This window comes from Pan paniscus, chromosome 3 (genome assembly GCF_029289425.2).
Source record: "Pan paniscus chromosome 3, NHGRI_mPanPan1-v2.0_pri, whole genome shotgun sequence".
NCBI classification, from domain to species: Eukaryota; Metazoa; Chordata; class Mammalia; order Primates; family Hominidae; genus Pan; species Pan paniscus.
In genome coordinates, this window is record NC_073252.2 from 42,718,937 (window position 1) to 42,743,850 (window position 24,914).

The following is a 24,914-nucleotide window of genomic DNA, read 5'->3' on the forward strand; positions in this document are numbered from 1 at the left end:
CTAGACAAAACAAACATAAAGCAACAGCAGTAAAAGACAAAGAGGGACATTATATAATGACAAAAGGACTAATCCAACAGGAAATATCACAATCCTAAATATATACGCACTTAACACTGGAGCTCCCAAATTTATAAAACAATTAGTACTAGACTTATGAAAGGAGATAGACAGCAGCACAATAATAGTGGGGGACTTCAAATACTCCAGTGACAGCACTAGACAGGTCATCAAGACAGAAAGTCAACAAAGAAACAATGGATGTAAATTATACTCTCGAACAAATGGACTTAACAGATATTTACAGAACACTGTACCCAACAAATGCTGAATATACATTCTATTCATCAGCACATGGAACATTCTCCAAGATAGACCACATGATAGACCACAAAATAAGTCTCAACAAATTTAAGAAATTAGAAATTATAGCAAGTACTATCTTAGACCACAGTGGAATCAAATTGGAAATCAACTCCAAAAGGAAACTTCAAAACCATGCAAATACATGAAAATTAAATAACCTGCTCCTGAATGATCACTGGGTCAAAAATGAAATCAAGATGGAAATTCAAAAATGATTTGAACTGAATAATAGTGACACAAACTATCAAAACCTCTGGGACACAGCACAAGGGGTGCTAAGGGGAAAGTTCATAGCATTAAATGTCTACATCAAAAAGTCTGTAAGAGCACAAACAGACAATCTAAGGTCACACCTCAAGGAACTAGGGGAACAAGAACAAACCAACCCCAAACCCAGCAGAATAAATTACCAAGATCAGAGCAGAACTAAATGAAATTGAAACAACAACTACAAAATGTAAATTAAACAAAAAGCTGGTTCTTTGAAAAGATAAATAACATCGATAGACCATTAGCGAGATTAACCAAGAAAATAAGAGAGAAGATCCAAATAAGCTCAGTTAGAAACAAAATAGGAGATACTATAATGTAACCAATACGACCAAAGTACAAAAGATCATTCAAGGCTACTGTGAACACCTCTATGTGCATAAACTAGAAAACCCAGAGGAGATGGACAAATTCCTGGAAATATACAACCCTCCTAGATTAAACCAGGAAGATACAGAATCTCTGAACAGATCAGCAGCAAGACTGAAATGGTAATTAAAAAGTTACCAACAAAAAAGGTCCAGGACCAGACGAATTCACAGCTGAATTCTATCACACATTCAAAGAAGAACTGGTACCAATCCTATTGACACTATTCCAAAAGATAGAGAAAGAGGGAATCCTTTCAAAGTCATTCTATGAGGCCACTATCCCCCAATACCAAAACCAGGAAAGGATAAAACAAAAAAAACTACAGACCGATATCCCTGATGAACATACACACAAAAATCCTCAACAAAACTTGCTAACTGAATCCAGCAGCATATCAAAAAGATAATCCACCAGGATCAAGTGGGTTTCATACCAGGGATGCCGAGATGGTTTAACATCTGCAAGTCAATAAATGTGACACACCACATAAACAGAATTAAAAACAAAAACCAGGCCCGGCATGGTGGCTCATGCCTGTAATCCCAGCACTTTGGGAGGCCAAGGCGGGCAGATGACCTGAGGTCTGGAGTTCGAGACCAGCCTGGCCAACATGGAGAAACCCTGTCTCTACTAAAAAAAATACAAAATTAGCCAGGCATGGTGGTGCACGCCTGTAATCCCAGCTACTTGGGAGGCTGAGGCAGGAGAATTTCTTGAACCCAGGAAGTGGAGGTTGCGGTGAGCCGAGATCATGCCATTGCACTCCAGCCTGGGCAAAAAGAGCGAAACTCCGTCTCAAGAAAAAAACAAAAAAAAACAAAAAACCCCCCACCGTGATCATCTCAATAGATGCAGAAAAGGCATTTGACAAAACCCAGCATCCCTTTATGATTAAAACCCTCAGCAATATCGACATAGAAGAGGCATACCTTAAGGTAATAAAAGCCATCTAGGACAAACCCATAGTCAACATTATACTGAATGGGAAAAAGTTGAAAGCATTCCCCCGAGAACTGGAACAAGACAAAGACGCCCACTTTCACCACTTTTATTCAACATAATACGGAAGTTCTAGCCAGAGCAATTAGATAAGAGAAAGAAATAAAGGGAATCCAAACTGATAAACAGAAGTCAAACTGTCGCTGTTTGCTGATGACATGATCATATACCTAAAAACCCTAAAAACTCCTCCGAAAAGCTCCTAGAACTAGTAAATGAATTCAGCAAAGTTTCAGGATACAAAATTAATGCACACAAACCAGTAGCTCTGCTATACACCAACAGTGACCAAGCTGAGAATCAAGAACTCAACCCCCTTTACAATAGCTGCAAAAAAATAAAAATACTTAGGAATATACCTGACCAAGGAGGTGAAAGACCTCTACAAGGAAAACTACAAAACACTGCTGAAAGAAATCACAGACAACACAAACAAAGGGAAACACATCCCATGCTCATGGATGGGTACAATCAATGTTGTAAAAATGACATACTGCTAAAAGCAATCTTCAAATTCAATGCAATTTCCATCAAAATACCACCACCATTCTTCACAATTAGAAAAAATAATCCTAAATTTTGTATGGAACCACAAAAGAGCCTGCAAAGCCAAAGCAAGACCAAGCAAAAACAACAAATCTGGAGGCATCACATAACCTGACCTCAAATTATATATAATACTATATAAGGCCATAGTCACCAAAACGGCATGGTAGTGGTATAAAAATAGGCATATAGACCAATGGAAGAGAATGAAGAACCCAGTAATAAAGTCAAATACTTATGGCCAACTGATCTTTAGCAAAGCAAACAAAAACATAAAGTGGGGAAAGGACACCCTATTCAACAAATGGTGCTGGGATAGTTGGCAAGTCACATGTAGAAGAATAAAACTGGATCCTCATCTGTCATCTTAGACAAAAATCAACTCAAGATGGATCAAAGACTTAAATCTAAGACCTGAAACCATAAAAACTCTAGAAGATAATATCAGAAAAACCCTTCTGGACACTGGCTTAGGCAAAGACTTCATGACCAAGAACCCAAAAGCAAATGCAACAAAGACAAAGACAAATAGATGGGACTTAAACTAAAAAGCACAGCAAAAAAATATAATCAGGACAGTAAACAGACAACCCACACAGAGTAGGAGAAAATCTTCACAAAGTATGCATCTGATGAGGGACTAATATCCAGAATCTACAACAAACTCAAATCAGCAAGAGGAAAATAAACAATCCCATCAAAAAGTGGGCTAAGGACATGAACAGACAATCCTCAAAAGAAGATATACAAATGGTGAACAAACACATGAAAAAATGCTCAACATCACTAATTACCAGGGAAATGCAAATCATAACCACAATGTGATACCACCTTACTCCTGCAAGAATGGCCATAATCAAAAACTCAAAAACTAATAGATGTTGGTAGGGATGTGGTGAAAAGGGAACACTTTTACACTGCTGGTGGGAATGTAAACTAGTACAACCACTATGGAAAACAGTGTGGAGATTCCTTAAAGAACTAAAAGTAGAACTACCATTTGATCCAGCAATCCCACTCCTGGGTATCTACCCAGAGGAAAATAAGTCATTATACAAAAAAGATACTTGCACACATGTTTATAGCAGCACAATTTGCAATTGCAAAAATATGGAGCCAGCCCAGACGCCCATAAATCAACAAGTAGATAAAGAAAATGTGGTATCTGTATATACCACGGAATACTACTCAGCCATAAAAAGAGTGAAATAATGGCACTCACAACAACCTGGATGGAATTGGAGATGATTATTCTAAGTGAAGTAACTCAGAAATGGGAAACCAAACATCATATGTTCTCACTCATAAGTGACAGCTAAGCTATGAGGATGCAAAGACACGAGAATGATACAACATACTTTGGGACCTGGGGGGAGAGGAAGGGTGGGAGGGGAGTGAGGGATAAAAGACTACATATTGGGTATTGCGTACACTGCTTGGGTGATGGCTGCATGGAAATCTCTGAAATCACCACTGAAGAATTTATTCATGTACTAAAAAATAAAATAAAATACCCCCCCCAAAACAAAATACCAATGCCATTCTTCACAGTTAGAAAAAATAATCCTAAAATTCATATGGAATCAAAACAGAGCCCAAATAGCTAAAATAATCCTGAGCAAAAAGGACAAAGCTGGGGGCATCACATTACCTACATTTAAAATTTATTACAAGGCTATAGTAACCAAAACAACATGGTATTGGTACAAAAATAGACACATAAACCTAGGGAACCCAGAAATAAAGTCACATATTTATAACCAACTGATCTTTGACAAAGCTGATAAGAACATACACTGGAGAAAGGTCATGCTTCTTCTTCAATAAATGGTGCTGGGAAATCTGAAAACCCATCCTAAATAAGAAAGAAACGGAACCCTTATCTCTTGCCATATACAAAGAAAACAAAAAATCAAAATGGATTAAAAACAAACATAAGACTCAAACTTTTAAAAATACTAGAAGAAAACCTAGGGAAAACTATCCTGGGCATTGGTTTAGGCAAAAAATTTATGACCAAGATCTTGAAAACACAGGCAACAAAAACAAAAATTCACAAATGGGATTATATTAAACTAAAAAGCACAGCAAAAGAAACAATCAACAGAGTGAAGAGAATCTGTTGAATAGAAGAAAGTATCTGCAAACTATTCACCCTAAAAAGGACTAATAGCCAGAATATACAAGAAACTGAAACAACAGGCAACAAGTAATTCCCTTAAAAAGTGGACAAAGGACATGAATAAGCATTTCTCAAAAGAAGACATACAAATGGTCAACAAGTATATGAAAAAAATGCTCAACATCACTAGCAATCAGAGGCAAATCAAAACCACAATGAGATGTATCTTACCCCAGTCAGAATGGCTATTATCAAAAAGACAACAAATAACTGATGTAGGCGAGGATGTGGAGAGAAAGGACCTCTTACATACTGTTGGTGGGAATGTAAACTAGTACAGCCACTATGGAAAATAGTATAGAGAGTTCTCAAAGAAACTAGAATTACCATTCAATCCAGCAATCCCGCTACTGGGTAAGTACCCAAAGGAAAAAAAAAATCAATATATCAAAGGGATACCTGCACTCAGATGTTTACTGCAGCACTATTCACAATAGCAAAGATATGGAATTAACTTAAGTGTCCATCAACAGACCAATAGATAAAAAAAACAGGTGTATATACACACAATGGTATACTATTCAGCCATAAAGAATAATGACATCATGTCATTTGCAGCATCGTAGATGAAACTGGAGGTCATTATCAAGTGAAATATGCCAGGCACAGAATGACAAACATAGCATATTCTCACTTATACGTGAGAGCTAAAAAAAAAAAAATGATCACATAGAGGTAGGAAGTACAAACACCAACAGGGAAGGGTGAGACAGAGGCAGGAGGATGGAAGGAGGGAGGATAAAGAGGACTGGGTTAAAGAGTACAAACATACGGTATGATAGAAGGAATCAATTCGATGTTTGATAGCAGAGTAGGGTGACTATACTCCACAAAAAATGTATTGTACTAAGCTGATGGACTCTAAGTATCCTGGCTTGATCACTCTGCATTATATACATGTAACAATTTCTCATGTACCCCATAAATGTGTACAAGTAATAAAAACAAGGCTGAGACAGGAGGATCACTTGAGCCCAGGAATCTGAGGTTATAGTGCGCTATGATCACATCACTGCCCTCCAGCCTGGGTGACAGAGACCCTGTCTCTAAAAATAAATGAATAAATGAATAAATACAATTAAAAAAATAAAAAAGTAACTACAATAAAATGAACAACCAATTTAATAATGGGCAAAAGATCTGAAGATACCTCATCACAGAAGACATACAGATGTTAAATAAGCATATGAAAAAATGTTCAACATCATATTTCAGGGAATTGGAAATTAAGCCAACAATAAAATACCAGTACACATCTATTAGAATAGCCCAAATCCAAAACACTGACAACTTCAAACGTGGGTGAAGATGTGGAGCAACAAAAGCTCTCATTAATTGCTAATGGGAATGCAAAATGGCATAGCCACTTGGAAGACAGTTTGTCAGTTTCTTACAAAATGAAACATACTCTTACTGTAAGATCTTGCAATTATTCTCCTTGGTATTTACCCAAATGAGATGAAAACCTATGTTTACACAAAAACATGCATATGCATGTTTACAGTAGCTTTATTCATATAATTGCCAAAATTGGAAACAGACCAAGATGTCCTTCAGCAGGTGAATGCATAAACTGTGGCACATCCAGACAATGGATTATTCAGTGCTAAAAAGAAACAAGCTCTCAAGCCATGAAAAGACATGGAGGAACCTTAAATGAATATTACTAAGTGAAAGAGGCCAGTCCAGAAAGGCTATATACCATATCATTCTAACTATATGACATTCTGGAAAAGGCAGTAAAAGGAACAGTGGGGACAGTAAAAGCAACAGTGGTTGCCAGGGCCTTGAGGGAAGAGATAAATGACTAGGCGGGGCACAGGGGATTTGTAGGGCAATGAAAATACTGTATATGATACCATAATGGTAGATACATGTCACTACACATTTATCCAAACCTATAGAATTTACAATACCAAGAGTGAACCCTCATGTACAGTCTAGGGTTTGAGTGATAATGATGTGTCAGTGTAGATCATGGATTGTTACAAATGTACCACTCTGGTGGGGGATGTTGATAATGGGGAGGCTATGTGTGTGTGTGATGGCAGGGTGTATATGTGCACTCTATCTTCTGCTGAATTTTGCTGGGGACTTAAAATTGCTTTAAAAATAAAGTCTATATAAAATATATTAAAATTTTTTTCAGAACAGCAAAAATATATGCAAGCTAATTCTATGATTATTAAAAATGGAAGTCCACCATTTTTTATTTTTTATTCAAAGCTTTAACTCCTCAAACAAGTTTCTAGGTAGAAGATGATTCCAAACTATACAAGAAAGGATGTGATTTGGGTTTTGTAAACTGGACATTTATCAACCATTTAAAGTGGGAGGTCTTAAAGGCTCTCTTTTTTAAAAAAAAATTATTTATTTATTATTATACTTTAAGTTCTAGGGTACCTGTGCACAATGTGCAGGTTTGTTACGTAGGTATACATGTGCCATGTTGGTTTGCTGCTCCCATCAACTCATCATTTACATTAGGTATTTCTCCTAATGCTATCCCTCCCTCAGCCCCCCACCCCCCAACGGTGTGTAATGTTCCCCTTCCCGTGTCCATGTGTTCTCATTGTTCAACTCCTACTTATGAGTGAGAACATGCGATGTTTGGTTTTCTGATCTTGTGATAGTTCGCTGAGAATGATGGTTTCCAGCTTCATCCATGTCCCTGCAAAGGACATGAACTCATCCTTTTTTTATGGTTGCATAGTATTCCATGGTGTATATGTATTAAAGTCTCTCTTTATTCCCTTATCACTGAATATTACTTTTGGGATGTGGAAGATCTTTACAATACACTTTAAAATTGTATCCCAATCTTCTTTTTATTTAATATTTCTCTGACTAGTCTAAGCTCCTGACAAGTCTTAGGTCTTATCTTCCTATCTCCAAAATGCAGTTCGAACTGTGATGGTAGAATGCATACAATGAAAAAATGTTAGGTGTTTTAATCGATGAGAATACAAAATCAAAGGAATTCTAAAACTAAATTCATGAGACATCATGAAATAATTCTACCAAAATGCTTTAAAATCAAGGCATTCAAAAATTGCATTTCATTGTCTTTAAACCAAGGCATTTAACATTCTCAAAATGAATTTAAATAATAGGCTTGAGCTTCTTAAGTTCAGTTTCCGAGTTTCTATGAGACAAAGCAAGGTTGTTGATTCTATTCAAAATAGGAATGTTCCAAGTTGGGAAGGTTATAAACTAGGTAAATGGAAAGAACAGTTCAGAAGGAAAATGCTGACTCATCTCAATTAAAAAAAAGGGCCCTGGTCAGATTTCTCATTTTCCCATGAGTGTAAATATATTTAACTGGAAAAATTCAGTTAGAATAACATATTACTATTTCTGTCAATATAAGCTGCCAATATACCAAAGCCAAGTCAGAAATTGTTATAATTAAAACAATGCAAGACAAATTAGTCCCATGACATAATTATGGAAGTAACTGTGATCTAATTTTCCCCCATTTCTATGCTCTTAAAAAATTAGATTCAAACTAGAGTGAATCACATTCTAATACAATTTTTAAATATTTTCTGTATTTAACTGTCTTCTAACAGTTTATATAGTATAAACCTCAAATATTATGTATCAAAAATTGAATTATAAAAATAACCTAGGCCAAACTTTTTCAAAGCACCAAATTTACCCAGAAGGAATTCCACATTTCACCAGAAGAGGCTGAACACTATTACTATAAAACACCAATAAAAGTGGATGTCAGCAACTTCATGTTAAACATCTGTGTTACATTTCCATAGAATGCCTAACATATACATTATAAACCATCATAAATTAAAACTGTAAAAAATAAAAATAAAAACTTACAGCTCCTTTGCAGTAGAGTCGTAACTTCCCAGATGGAGTGCGAACAATCACTGACATTCTTTTCCTAGCACTGAAAGAAAGAGGTTTTGCATAATGTGTCATCATACCAAGGATATGCATCTATGTGTTTGTCATGCCTCACGTATTTTAATATTCACAGTAAAAAAATAAATCTGACCAAATCATGAGCCCTAACTTTCCACATATACAAACTATCCCTTGGGTGTACAGCTGGGCACCTGTAAATGTTACATTATGCTTTTAAGGCACCAGGGTACCATCTACCGTTCTAGTGGAATAGTTGACAAAATAGTTCCTAAGAAACCTACAAGAGCTCATACCCACCAGAGTAAAGTCCTAGTTCAATGTTTTCGGATTTGAAAAAATATTTAAGTTGGTTTCTTAAAGGATAAATTATGTTATAGTTTTTATGAAAAATAGAAATATCAATACAAATCAATTGTTATTAAAAATACAAATGATAATCAGTGACACCCCATCACACATGAAGGCAAATACTAGTACTTTAAAAAACAACTTAAGAATTCACAACTAGTTTTTCAATGATGACTAGCAAACCACTGGCATCATGCTAAAAACTTAATTTATGCAGCAAAATTAAGCTAATGAGCACAAATATTTTAATACTGTTGATGACATAGTTTAATAAGAACTGTCTGTCAAATGTACATCTTTCAATGCATTAGTAAAAAGAGATAGCAAATAACACTGAATGGAAGAAACTGCGACAGCATTACAAAGGATAGGACTCATTTGGACCATGAGTGTGTAAGCATCCTCCTCAGAACTGAGGGCAGAAGAGGACTACTCAAATGTCTGTATCTATTTGTTTTACCAGCTAAAAAACTGAGATGAGTTCAATATGCAGAAGCAGTCAGTTATGGTATCATAGTGTACAGTCAGGAGTTTCTTTCAGAGGTATTTAGAAATATTTCAGTTCCCGGCCTGGCACGGTGGCTCATGCCTGTAATTCCAGCACTTTGGGAGGCCGAGGCGGACGGATCACAAGGTCAGGAGTTCGAGATCAGCCTGACCAACATAGTGAAACCCTGTCTCTACTAAAAATACAAAAATTAGCCAGGCATGGTATCACGTGCCTGTAATCCCAGCTACTCAGGAGGCTGAGGCAGAAGAATCGCTTGAACCCGGGAGGTGGAGGTTGCAGTGAACCGAGATTGCACCACTGCACTCCAGCCTGGGTGACAGGGCGAGACTCTGTCTCAAGGAATATTTAAGTTCCCTCTTTCTTTATCCATAATGCTCCTGGTATTACTACCCCAATCTCTATCCCTGTACATCAGGAACATTTAATTGGGCCTCCTTTGTAATGACACCTATACATTCTACGTTAGCCCTTCCTGATTCATGCCTCTTTTACTCCAGCTTTGATAATGTGGTCCCAAACTCATCAATGTCCTTGCTCTTCTCTTTTCCTGGTGAAACCTCCAAATATTGGGTGAATGAGAACTCTCTTTTGTGTTACATCAAAGTAGGTAGATGTTGCTGAAGAAAAGTTACCCGGCCAAAGAGATTAGCAAATACATGATATATAACACCAACTGGGTGCTCCTTACTGCCCAGTAACCCAGCACATTCCAACAAGCTTGCTCTTTTGCCCTGTGCAGGGATAGAGCACACCTTCTCCATTCTCCAAGTCTCCCACGTTCCCTCTTCACCCCAGAACCTTGACAAAAATTCACCTTGATAAAAACCTCAGATAAGAAATCCCTTTTTGCCCGGGTATGGTGGCTTACGCCTGTAATCCCAGCACTTTGGGAGGCTGAGGCAGGGGGATCATTTGAGGTCAGGAGTTCGAGACCAGCCTGGCCAACATGGTGAAACCCTATCTCTACTAAAAATTCAAAGATTAGCCAGGCATGGTGATGTGCACCTGCAATCCCAGCTACTTAGGAGGCTGAGGCATGAGAATAGCTTGAACCTGGGAGGCGGAGGTTGCAGTGAGCTGAGATCGAGCCACTGTACTCCAGCCTGGGTAACAGCGACACTCTGTCTCGGTTTGGGGGTGGGAAGAAATCCCTTTTCTTTCTGCCATTAAAACCTGCATATCTATGTGTGCACCATCTCCTCCATCTTTTTTCCTGATATGATGGAAGAAACATTTTCCTCCTATCAGAGGCCTTCCTTACACATGCCTGTGAACCTCCTCTCATCTCACTTTCTCAGTAACCTCGGTCCAAAGGTTATGCTGTTCTCCCCAGAATCTGCCTCTTCTCCTTCTGTAAGGATCCTGTTCATAAGCATTTAACATACTCTGTTCTCGCCCCGCAGCCATAAAAAATGATGAGTTCATGTCCTTTGTAGGGACATGGATGAAGCTGGAAACCATCATTCTCAGCAAACTATTGCAAGGACAAAAAACCAAACATCGCATGTTCTCACTTACAGGTGGGAATTGAACAATGAGAACACATGGACACAGGAAGAGGAACATCACACACCGGGGACTGTTGTGGGGTGGGGGGAGGGGGGAGGGATAGCATTAGGAGATATACCCAAAGCTAAATGACGAGTTAATGGGTGCAGCACACCAACATGGCTCATGTATACACATGTAACAAACCTGCACGTTGTGCACCTGTACCCTAAAACTTAAACTATAAAAAAAAAAAAAAAAACTCACCCGATGCAACCACTCCTCCATTAAGCCACATCCCTTTTCAACTCTTTCACATTTCACCTTCTCTAAACCATCACTCATCTATCCCCTTCATTCCCAGTCTTTTCCTTTTTCTTCTCTCCTCACCATTACAATGAACAGCTACATTCAACAAATACTTCTCAAACTTCTTACCTAACCTTGCAGCAGTCTCCGACACAGATGACCACTCTCTCCTTGAATCCTCTTCTCCTGGCTCTGTGCTATGACCCTCTCTCTGTCCTCTACATCTTTAACAACAAGGTTGTCTCTTTTGCTGATTCCTCTTTTTCTAATCAACCCTTACCCTCATGGCTTAATCTTCAGCCTTCCATTTCCCCCTCATTTTATATCTTCTCTTCAGGAGATCCCATTCAGTTTTATGACTTCAAATACCACTTACCAACCACTGACTGCCAAATTGCTATTTCAGCCATAGATTTCTCTTTTGTTTCAGGCCCTTATATTCAACTGCTTGCCTGATAGCTCTGCTTGTATGTCTCACAGTCATCTAAAACCTAAGACTTCAAACATTTCAACCTCCACATCTATTCCTATTCCCACTTCTGCCATCTGTGTAAATGGTACCTCTATCTACCCAGTTGTTCATGCCAGAGACCCTCACCCCTTCCTCGTTTCGCCTTCTACTGCCAATCCCTCACAAAGTCTCTCAGATATTCCTCTACAAGGTACACGGATTCTATTAACTTCCTTTTATTTTCACTACCATCATCCTAGTCTAAACCACTGTCTTTCATAGGGACTATTTAACAGCATCATATTCACTTTTCTCATGTTCATTCTTAAACTCACCTTCATCATTGAATCCTGAAAGAACAGAAACTCCCAACCCTGCTTTATTTTTTTCTTCATGGCACTCATCACCTAGCATAGTGCTTTCTAAGTGTGGTTTAAAAAACATATCTAAATGGCAATTAATAGACTACTTAATGACAGTCTACAGATATAATACAAATAAGCTTGGGAAAAGCAATCACTCTGACATGAAAAGAAAGAGACGAGGAGTGCACTTTGAAAATACTCCATTCTGTTTATTCAATGTATTCATCTTCTTTGGGCTTTTCAGAGTATCTAAGTTAAAAAAAGCTTTAAATAATAAGTCAGACAGACTGCATTATTTTTGTTATTAACCACTGGCATATGGTCACTCCTAATCAAGACAGCAACAAAAGTTGGCACAGAAAGAGAAATGCCTTTCCTAAGCAATGTACAAGTTTGCCTTATGCAGAAGAAAGTTCAAGAAAAATGATGGACACTTATTTCCTTGAACAGCAGCATTACTTCCTCATGGCCTTAATTCTGTGAAGTGTCCTGTGAATGGTCATGCAGTCTTTAAAGACCCTGCAGCAAGGGCCTCTCTGCCTCAAGAATGCAGGTAAGCAGGTTACATTGTCATGTGGGAGTAAGAGGCTGAAAACTCACAGACTTATCACTGATTATAACTGAAGGGATCTATTATTCGACCTTAAGAAATAAAATAAGTAGGACAATCACTTTGCTTTCTGTCCTTTCCTAATAGATGGTAACTGGTCTTATACTTAACAGAGACAAGAATACGGTTTTTCAAATCCTGAAGACAATTAGATATAATGAGCATACAATTAGAATGCTGGCTTCCTGATCCCGACTCATCTCCACCCCACATAAATCTGATGCCTCTAAACATAATTGTGTTTCCAGATCACCAGCCATAAGACGCATGGCCGTATACGCTGGGCTTGTGAATCAGGCAGCTATATTTCAAAACGATTTCTTTTTCTAAATTTTAAAATTGATACACAGTATTTGTACATATTTATGGGGTATATGTGATATTTTGTTAGATGCACAGAATTTATAATGATCAAATTGGGGTGTTTGGGATATGCAAGATCTTGATTATTTATCACTTGTATGTCTGGGAACATTTTAAGTCCTCTCTTCTAGTATTTTGAAATATACAACACATTGTTGTTGACTATAGTTACCCTACTTTATTATCAAACATCAGAATTTACTTCTTCAACATAACTGTATGTTCATACCCATTAACCAACCTCTCTTTATCCCTTCCCCTCCCACTCACACATCCTTCCCAGCCTCTGGTATCTATCATTCTACTCTTTACCTCCATGAGATCAACTTTCAAAAAGACTTTAAAACTGCAACCAGTAGTCACGCATTGCAATACTCTGAAGAAAGTGGTTTGTAATTTATCTACAGATAATGAGAATAAAAAATGTACTAAAGATTTTGATTTAATATTTTGTCTAAACAAATTTAGTTAAATAAAAACAAAACATACTTTCTAGTTATTCAAAAGGGAAAAAATAAAAATGGATATAAATTTATCTTATCCATACAAATCACTGAGCAGATGTTTTACCTGGTAAACTCCAAGACACTGAGCAATTCATATCTTTCTTCCTGCCCCAGCTAAGAAGAAAAGGAATATATAATTACATACAGTTGGAAAAGTCTTAAGCTTCTAGGAAATAAATCCTAGTCATAAAATTTTACTGTAAAAAATGCCAACACAAACAAATTTTCCCTACTGAAATATGGAAGGGAGCTTACTAACTTTTATGTAAATTGAGTTACAGGAAACAGAAAATCCAAAACAGGAGAAAACCAAAAGGAAAACCAAAAAGTGTCACCGAAGAGTTCTTAGAATATAACCTGTCCAGACAAGAGAATGGAGGGCTTCAAAAGGGATGTCGTGAGGAAAGAACTGCCAATGAACAGATTATGTGGTGTGACTGTATTGAGAAAAGTATACTAGAAAGTATGGGAACAATTAATATAGATAATGGGGGGAAAAAAAAGGGAAGCAATGAAACAAACAGGTAAGAGATTTATCTTTAGAAAATGATGGAAAAAGTGGCCAGGTCTGGTGGCCATGCCTGTAATCCCAGTGCTTTGGGAGGCTGAGGTGGGAGAATCAAAGGAGCTCAGGAGTTCAAGACCAGCCTTGGCAATATAGCAAGACCCCATCTCTATTAAAAAAATATATTTAAAAAAATATCAGGTGCGGTGGCACATGCCTATCTATAATCCCAACTATTTTAGAGGCTGAGGCAGGAGGGTCACTTGAGCCCAGGGGTTCAAGGCTATAGTTAGCTATGACTGCACTACTGCACTCCAGCCTGGGTGACAGAGCAAGACCCCATCTCTAAAAAAAATAATTGGTGTTGGGAAACACAAAATTTAAAAAACAAAAAAATAATTACCAAATACAACAATGTTCAGCTATGAATACTGTACAGGTAAAATAGAAGGCAATACTACACAGAAACTAAATAATAATTTTTAAATGAGATAATTTATATATAATAAAATGCACAGACCTTTAACACAGAGTCAAATGAAAATTGTATAGTTTGGTAATTAGCACCCCAATCAAGATATAAAATATTCCCACCATCCTATAAATTCCCTTGTGCCCTTTTTCAATCAATCTCTTCCCTGCCCTGAGGCAACCACTGTTCTGAATTCTATCACCATAAATCACTTTTTCCTGATCTTGAGCTGCATAAAAATGAAATTAAAAAGGATGCACTCTTTTGTGTCTGGCTTTTTTTTTTTTTTTTGCTCGGCATAATGTTTTTGATTCATGTTTTGATTCATTTTTCATCCATGCTGTTGATGAATCAATAACTCATTCTTTTTTATTGTTTAGATGTTCCATTGTGAGACTATATCACAATTTGTTTATCCATTCTTCTATTGATGGGCATTTGGTTTGGTTTCTAGTTTTTGGCTACTCTGAATAAAGCTGATAGGAGCATTTTGTTACAAGTCTTTTTAGAAACAGAAACTTCCATTTCTGCTATATAACTATGAGCACAATTGCTGGCTCAGGTGTAAGTTTACCTCAATTAGACAACTCTGTAAGGTTTTCCAAAGGGACTTTACCACTTTATACATCTGCTAGCAGTATATGAGTATTCCACTTGTTCTACACACTCATTAACATTTGGTGCTATCCATTTTTAAAATTTAGTCTTTAGAAAATAAAAGAAAAAGTGGCCAGGTGCAGTGGTTCATGCCTGTAATCCCAGTGCTTTGGGAGGCTGAGGTGGGAGAATCACTTGGGTAGGTATGTAGTGCTATCTCACTGTGGTCTTAATTGTATCTCCCCAATGACTAACAATGTTTTTTCACATGCTTATTGGCCATCCATATAGCTTCTCTTGTGAAATGTTGGCTCAAGTCTTTTGCCCACTTTAAAACTTGGGCCTGAGTATTTAACTAAAAATTGGAATAAAATCATAATAATTTGAGAGTATGAGGAAGGATAAACTAAAAGGATGGTGATTCGAGAGATACACCCTCATGTAACAGAATCAGAAGATACATTAAAATTGAAGAGTCAAAACATGTATTAATAGTCACCTTTTTTTTTTTTGAAAATATGAGATGTATAAATGCCTAAAGAAATAGCTAAAAGAACACCCAGTAGTTGCTTCTGGAGTGGGGAACCTCTATTTTACTATGAGCCTTTTGGTATTACTTTATCTTTGAAGCTATGCAAATGTATTACTTGGATTAAAAAGAACCTTAAAAACAACTAACTTACTGAATCTATAATCACCGAGTCGGGTGTTCTTCCAGTGAAAACAAAATTCAATTGCTTGGCTGCTCTGACCAATGCTCCCTCATCTGTTTTAGAAAAAGAGGTAAAAGCAAATACATGATTGAAAAAAAAATATTCTCAGCACAAGAGAAGTACATTAAGGTAATATCATTTTCTGTTTAATTAAAGTTCTTTTTATTCTGGCTCATGTTATTAATCCAATTATTTTTAAATTACATGACAATTCCAAAGAAATGAGGATAATAATCTTAAGTGTTGGAGACACATACAGAACTCAGAGTTACATTTCCGAAATGTCAAGTCTCACTGTTAGTCACAAATTCCTAAGAAGCTTAATTTAAATGTACCCTTTCATCCAGTGTATTTGCTAGAAAACTTTCTCAAAAGGAATCAGAGAAAATTGCCTTCTAAACTTTTATCCTTTTCCTCCTAAAATGTTGAGTCTAGAGAAACTAATATTGCTAATTGAGGATTCAGTTTAAACAAGCTTTAAATGAACTAATGATTTTAATGTCTATGAATTTCATCATGTTAAATAAAACCTTTTTATTGCTAGAGTAGGGCATGGCATAAGAAAACATCACATAGTTTCTACCCTAATGATATGAGACATAACCATTCTTATGCTTTTAAGGAAGTTAGTATATCCTATAAGTCACAGATGCTGGCTTAGAATGCAGTTTAAAACACTTCTAACAAAGTTCTCATCAAACTGACTATCTGCCCAACTTTACATTGAAAACAGATCTAAAATTAAGCCTAAGTACTTAACATTGATAACTGTACTAATAATATTTTATGGAATCCCTTCAAATGCGTAAAACTTTCCTCACCCAAATAAATACACAAGCTTCTTTATTATCATTAACAAAAGAGGAAGGCAAAATTGGTGTTCTAAAGTTATATAAGCTTACTATATTCAGGCGAACACTTCTTCCTTTTCCTATTTGTACCTGTGCAAAATCAGCTTGACTAAGAGTTCTTAGGTATTTATAAAGAAGCAAAAAATTATTACGTGTATGTAAAAAAGTACATTTTTCACTTATGAGAATTATGTTATTCACATTTTCATGTAACTTATGTAATATGCCAAAAATTACACATACAAAGTTACACATTTTAAAATATCATGTACATATTTAACCTTGAAAGCCAAGGTTTTTCTAATTGGTAAATAAAAATTTTTATCTAAAAAACACTCAATTTGGCTATCTTTTTAAAATTAAATTGACTTTTACATTCAGAACAATTTTCCACAAAACAATACTTTACAATTGCTTCATTTGTACCTGGAGATGCTGCTTGATAAATAATCTTATCACCTTCTCGCTCTGGCACTGCTGTGTGACAGACTGCCATCATTGTAAGAAATTCACATATTATAGGTGCAGTCGGCTGTGAAAAATAAACACATAATTTAAGCCCTTCTCATGTGAACATTTTGACACTGACAGTAATATTACTTCATGTCTATTAAGAACATAGCTGTTGGCCAGACATGGTAGCTCACACCTGTAATCCCAGCACTTTGGGAGGCCGAGGCGGGTGGATCGCCTAAGGTCAGGAGTTTGAGACCAGCCTGGTGAAACCCCGTCTCTACTGAAAATACAAAAACTAGCCAGGCGTGGTGGCAGGCGCCTGTAATGCCAGCTATTCGGGAAGCTGAGTCAGGAGAATCGCTTGAACCCGGGAGGCGGGAGGCGGAGGTTGCAGTGAGCTGAGATTGCAACATTGTACTCTAGCCTGGACAAGAGAGTGAGACTCTGTCTCAAAACAAAACAAAACAAACAAGATAAACAAACAAAACCCCATAAAAACATAGCTGTTATACACTGGGGGTGTGGGATTATAGCCAACTAAGAAGCCAACATCAATTATAAAGAAAATGTGTTTTTTAATTCAAATTATTTTTCTACTCTTTCATTCATTTTCTAAACATTTATACAAGACAACTTGGTGTTGTCAAATAGAAATAGTATAGTGAGAAAGGCAGATGTAGCTGAATCTTGTCGTTGGAGGACAGGATAAAAATTCGAAGATGTTCATTTACCTAGTTGTAATTCCTGATCAGATTTAAATTTCAGGCATGCAATCTTACTGCATTGGGGTTATACTTTGCGTTGGCGTGATAATGATTGAGGATTTTTCTATAATGTTTTGTCTTTCCTCTCCAAAAATGGTAACTTTATTCATATTTTAATGAATAAAAAAATTATGAACAACTCCTATGTCCAGGGGACTCTTACAGCCTGAGAAGACAGAAGGGTGTATCCTTTCTGCACGGAGCTTAGGGTTTATAGGAGAGAAGCCAGATATTTTAAATTAAATATCTTCCTGTCTGGCTCTCAATAAAGAGAAATGTCATTCAATTTAATAAAGGAAAAACATTTCTCTATGCTCTTGGGCAAAAAAGAAAATAATAATGTGAAGTGACTAGGGAGATATATCAGAACATGATTTGAAAAAACTCTTCAAGCTAGAACAGTGGACTAAACAGACATGGTCCCTGCCATGTGAAGCTTGGCGTTGTGGGGAAGACCGAACACAAATAAATATACACGTATTGTTTACTTATAGCAAGACAAGCACTGTAAAGAAGGGAATATGCAAATATCATGTAATGTGACTTGAGCGAGTCTGTGGTTATTCTCAAGATAATGTAATATTTGAGCTGATGAAGTTTTAGCCTCATGAAGAATTGAGCAAAGTGCTTTCCATCAAGCAGGAAAGGTCGTAAAGAAGGAAAAAAACGATGTGTTTTAGAAAATAAAAGGCAGCCAGTGGGATGAGGAGAAAGGAGCTCAAAGTGAGGGTGACAGCTTAGGCAGGGGCCAGATCATGTTACTTTATGAGTGAAGAGAGAACGCAGAGAATAGGCTTAAACAGGATAGTGAGGGGACTTGATTTCCATTTGCATTTTTCAGCTGTCATGGGCAACAATAACTAGAGAGGAGTAAAAATGGAACCCAGGAGACTGGCCAGGAGGCTACCACAGGAATCCACAGAGTGGGTGCTGGTGGTCTGGACTGGGGTGGTGAAAATGAGGATTAACTGCAGCTGACACCCAAGATAGATTCTAGCAATCAGTGCCAACAAGGGCTTGGTGACTCAGAGATCTGGACATGGAGAGAAAAGAAGGCATCAAAGACAACCCTCTAATTCCTAGGAAGAGTCACAAGATAGGTGATGGTATGATTTACTGAAAGCTGAGAATCCAAGAGGGAAGAGGTGGTCTAGGGCTAGGCTTTGTAGATCCTGAAGTTATTATTTTGTTGAAGGCTCACGCAGAAGAGAGAGATACAAAAATACCCATAGCAACATACTGATAGGGCCCCACTTGGGCAAAAGTGACAAGTCCACCTGTGATAGAGAAGATGCATATTTGAGGGTAACAATCATGAGTTCAAGTTGGGACATACTGGGCTTGAAGTGGTTATGAGAAAAAGTTCCGGGGTTTAACTCCAGAAGACTCTATAACTTGATCTTATGAAAACTGAGGAAGTGTCAGTGTGATGGTTAATACTGAGTGTCAACTTGACTGAAGGATGCAAAGTGTTGATCCTGGGGGTGTGTCTGTGAGGGTGCTGCCAAAGGAGATTAACATTTGAGTAAGTGGGATGGGGAAGGTAGATCATCTAATCAGCTGCCAGCGTGGCCAGAATATAAAGCAGGCAGAAAACTGTGAAAAGGCTAGACTGGCTTAGCCTCCCAGCCTACATCTCTCCCTTGCAGGATGCTTCCTGCCCTCAAACATTGAACTCCAAGTTTTTCAGCTTTGGGACTTGGACTGGCTTCCTTGCTCCTCAGTGTACAGACAGCCTATTGTGGGATTGTGTGAGTTAATATGACTTAATAAACTCCCCTTTGTGTATCTATCTATCTATCTATCTATCTATCTATCTATCTATCCTATTAGTTCTGCCCCCCCCCCCCAAGAGAACCCTAATACAGTCAGTAACTTCATAAGCAGGATTTTCACATTGGGTGGCAGAAGCCAGAGTTTCTATTGTATATTTAGCCTATGGTACTGAGCAGATAACTTATTTCTAAAATTGTTAATATTGAATTGTATCACAGAAGGTTCAATAATCATTTAAAATGAAACAATTTGAAAAGACAGAATATTGATGAATGATAATATTAAAATCAAATTAATAACCACCATGAATTAATGTTGGCCAAGTAAAAAGGATTTGGCATAGATTTTGATAATTATTAAAAATGATCATGAGGCCAGGCACAGTGACTCATGCCTATAACCCCAGCACTTTGGGAGGCTGAGGGGGTGGATCACCTGCGGTCAGGAGTTTAAGACCAGCCTGACCAACATGGCGAAACCCTGTCTCTACTAAAATACAAAAATTAGCCGGGTGTGGTGGCGAGTGCCTGTAATCCCAGCTACTGGGGAGGCTGAGGCAGGAGAAATGGCTTGATTCTGGGAGGCAGAGGTTGCAGTGAGCCAAAATCACGCCATTGCACTCCAGCCCCGGCGACAGAGTGAGACTCTGTCTCAAATAACTAACTAACTAACTAAATAAATAAATAAAAGATCATGAAAGTAAAAAAAGAGAAACATGTAAACATAGAAGATAGTTCAGAGAAACATTCATTAGTTTTTATTCACTAACAAAAAGACAATGGTTTTATGTAACTTACATGATTATTTTGGAGATTTTCCAGCAATGATGAATCACTAAATGTTTTTTCATCTCCAAACTGTGAGTTCTGCCTGAAGGGGGTAAAAAATAGAGTAAACCCAGTTCATTTATACCAGCCCACTGATCTATTTGTTAATGTACTTTATGAGTAAAGTGTTATGTCTCCAAACCCTCAATAAATTAAATGTAATTTGGCCTGCATTTCTAAATAAGACATCACAGATTTCATGATTGTATCACAAAATATATTCAAGCATTCTAAAATGTGAAAGATGTTTGCAGTGTAATGAAAAATAATATTTTATAGTTCATTTTTTCTGGAGTTAAATTATATTGCAGCCACATAAAATTTGTAAAAATATAAAACTAAAACTATTAAAACACCTGGAATTGAATTTCTTCCACTTCCATAATATTTTCAATTTTTAGGATTCTAAGAATTAATGAAAGCTATTATACAAAATATTCTTCTATTTGAGTCATGAGAAATCTTTATATGTAGTGATGAAAACCATATGAAATATAAGAACATGAATAAACCATTTACAGATTATATCAACATCTATCATTAATATCTGAGCAAGTATTTATAAACATATTACATTTGTTCTGTAAATATAAGAACAAATAATAAAAGTATGGAATTTTTGTGTTGTGACTATCTTCAGATGAGCAAATGTATTATGTACTTCATACGATATAAATGGAGTCAATTATCTCTGCAAACTAGCTATCATTTATCTCACGGCCATACAATTTAACATAAAAATACTGAGATTCAAAGGAAAAACAAGGAACACAAGTGGGAATGTCAAAAGAAAAGGGTATAGTTTGCAAAATTTAGTGAAAATATATACATTTGAGGTTTAGTGCACAGAAGAAAATTTCAGATTTCACTGAGGGAAAAAAATGTGTCCAATACTAAACAATTATAATCCAGAAAGCTTTTGATCACAACATTAACATGTTACAAAGAGTATTATCAATGTCAACATGTCAGATATCAAGACTGTCATATTGTAAAGGCAGCAGCTTGACAGGACGGAAAACTCTTTGAAGAAAACAGAATTTGAAAGGAGAGAACATACATAGTATCTTCAATGAAACACATTTCTCCAGTAAACTTAAGGAGGAAGTTAGAATGTTTATAATGGAACACATATCTACATGTAGTAACTTGCTCTATTAAGTCTCCAAATCGTAAGAAAATACATCTTTATTAGCAGGTAGTAGTTTAGAATGATCAAAATACCCTTGGGGGCCAAAGTGAACACGTCATCATCATCATTATCATTATTTCTCTAATTCTGAAGATGGAAGGAAAAAAATCTAAGAAAAAGATAGCATATATTTATCCTCCAAATATCACCATTAATTAAAAAGAGTTCATTACTTGGGGCTTTATGAAATTTTCCTATTAAAATACATTCATAAATGGTTTGTAGCTGTACTTTTCTACTTGTTAAACAAATGTCAAGGAATATTCACAGTAACATCTTGCAAGAAGTCTATTTTCTTTCCAAAGAATTCCAGACTAAAAGCCGTTTAAATCTGAAGATATGCCTTATTAATCTCACCAATAATTCTTTCATTTTATAAATCAGTTACTATAATTGACTTAATTTTCAAACATATTTATATTTGAGTAGCTCTGGATATGCAATTGAAATATTTACATGGACATACCCCATTTTCCATTCAGTAATGAAGGTTCTGTCAGGGATAATGCTAAAGAACTCTTCTTCTAGAAAGTGACTTCCTTCCCAAGATAATTAAAAAAACCCCAAAACAGGCTGGGCACCGTGGCTTATGTCTGTAATCCCAGCACTTTGGGAGGCTGAGGTGAACAGATCACCTGAGGTCAGGAGTTCGAGACCAGCCTGGCCAACATGATGAAACCCCATCTCTACTAAAAATATAAAAATTAGTCAGGTGTGGTCCCAGCTACTCGGGAGGCTGAGGCATGAGAATCGCTTGAACCTGGGAGGTGGAGGTTGTGGTGAGCCGAAACTGCACCACTGGACTCCACTCCAGCCTGGGTAACAGAGCAAGACTACGTCTCAAAAACAAAAACAAAAACAAAAAAACCAGAAACAAAAACTAGAAACAACTCATCCTCTAATCAGACAGCCTGGGTTGGATAACTCAGGCATGGAGCTTCCACCACTCCTCTCCAAAATTTTACAAAATATTTACTTTTAGTAAAAATAAACAGATAAAATTTGCAAGCTCATATCAGTTAAAAATAAGAACCATCACATTAAAAGTAAAAATAATAGGACTGTTAGTCAAACTTTCACAAATAAAAATGCAAGCCAACATCAACATTTGGTTACATCTTTGCCTAGTAATTTTTGAGTGTCACTTTGCTCCCAAGGAGACAATGACGTTATGGTATTTTGCAAGAAGCAATAAGGCAGGGAGTATCACAGTTAAGGTAAGGAGAACAGAGCAGGGAACCCACAATGTCATATAATTTGCAGCTTCTTTAGGCTGACTTAAAAGTTATGATACATTGTAACTACTCATTTTCTGATCATACAAAAATGAAGAATCTCTATAGCAATAAAAATTGAAATATTCAAAGAATATATGGCTTAATCAGTATAGTTGTCCTTGCATATGACAGTATGTACTAAGACTTTTTTTTAAATTCAAAATTCATGTCAACAGGAGAGCCATCAGAGAAAAGGAAGGAAAGAGCTGAATCCATACTTTTCACCTTGTAAACCAAAATAAACTCCAGATGGATCAATGATTTTATAAATGTACTAAAGATATGTGAAACATTTTTTTAAAAAAAACTTAGGAATGGAAAAAGCTTAGGTATCATATATAATTCAGAAAACATAATATATAAATCTGACTACATAAATCTGAATATTTCTGCATAGCAAAAACTATGGCAACAGGCCGGGTGCAGTAGCTCACACCTGTAATCCCAGCACTTTCGGGAGGCTGAGGCAGGAAGACTGCTTGAGGCCAGGAGTTTGAAACCAGCCTGGGCAACACAGCAAGACCTGTCTCTGCAAAAAATTAAAAAATTAGCCAGGTCTGGTGGTATGCACCAGCTGGTGGTGTGTAATCCCAGCTACTTGGGAGGCAGAAGTGGGAGGATCCCTTGAGCTCTGGAGTTTGGGGCTGCAGCGAGCTATGATGGTACCACTGCACTCCTGCCTGGGTGACAGAGGGAGATCATCTCTTAAAACAAAACAAAACACAACCAACTTCTGCAAGAAAAGTCAAAAGCTAAATGACAAACTGGGAAAAAATATTTCCAACTTATAAAGGCTAATTTCCATGGAATAAAAAGAATTACCAGAAATCAATTTACAAAAAGATCAACAGTGTAGTACAACAATGAGCAAAGGATATAAACACACAATTCACAAGGAAAGAAATATAAATGGCTTTATATATACATTCAACTTTACCTCATAATGAGAGGTGAAATTTAAATGTATCATTGTGGCAAAAATAAAACTTGACAACTTTGTGCTGTTGTAATTGTAGGAAAATAGTAAAGCATATATCATTGGTGAGAACATAAACTATACAAATTCTAAAAGAAAAGCAATTGGGCAAAATTTAAAATTTAAAATACTTTGATTCAGTAATTCCAGTTCTAGGAATTTATATTGTTTAACTGGTATAAAATACTATATGTACAAATTTATACTTTGCAGTACTTGTTTTTTTGTTTTGATTTTTGAGACAGGGTCTCACTCTGTCACCCAGGCTGGAGTGCAACAGCACAGTCTTGGCTCACTTGGAGTGCAGTGACACAATCTCAGCTCACTGCAACCTCCACCTCCTGGGTTCAAGCGATTCTCCTGCCTCAGCCTCCCAAGTAGCTGGTATTACAGGCATGTGTCATCACTCTTGGCTAATTTTTGTATTTTTAGTAGAGACAAGGTTTTGCCATGTTGGCCAGGCTGGTCTTGAACTCCTGACCTCAGGTGATTCATCCACCTCGGCCTCCCAAAGTGCTGGTATTACAGGCGTGAGCTACTGCACCCAACCCCTACAGTCCAGTTTTAATAGCAAAGAGTTAGGAAACACAAAGGCCCATCAGTAGTGCTGCTTAAAAATACTGCAGTGCATTTACAAACAAAGGGAAGCTTTTTATGGAATATGAAAAAATCTCAGAGATGCACTGTCAAATGAAAAGCTGGTGCAAAGCAGTGTGTACAGTATGCTTCACTTTCTGTAAAAATAAGAGAGAAAATAAATGTATGAATATTTATAGAAGAGATCGGTAAAGATACACTTGAACTTAGTCACACAGGCTGTCTTTGGCAGGGGAAATGGAGGGCTCTAAGACAGGGAGGGGATCAAAACCTTTTATTTTACACTCCTTGAATTTGTAATATGTTAATGCATTGTGAACTCAAAAAAATCAAATTT

The 24,914-nt window shown here is 36.8% G+C and overlaps 1 protein-coding gene across 4 annotated transcripts in view; it reads right to left on the reverse strand.

Moving 5' to 3' along the window:
- Positions 1–24,914, reverse strand: part of ATP8A1 (ATPase phospholipid transporting 8A1) — a 252,519-nt gene that overhangs the window by 127,287 nt on the left and 100,318 nt on the right. For all 4 annotated transcript variants that reach the window (XM_034958523.3, XM_003832229.4, XM_003832230.4 and 1 more), the window contains 5 exons: positions 20,506–20,578; positions 17,139–17,244; positions 15,832–15,914; positions 13,639–13,688; positions 8,576–8,645 (listed from right to left, as the gene is read on the reverse strand). In XM_034958523.3, coding sequence (XP_034814414.2) covers positions 8,576–8,645; positions 13,639–13,688; positions 15,832–15,914; positions 17,139–17,244; positions 20,506–20,578 — 382 coding nt within the window. The remainder of the gene's footprint in view (positions 1–8,575; positions 8,646–13,638; positions 13,689–15,831; positions 15,915–17,138; positions 17,245–20,505; positions 20,579–24,914) is intronic.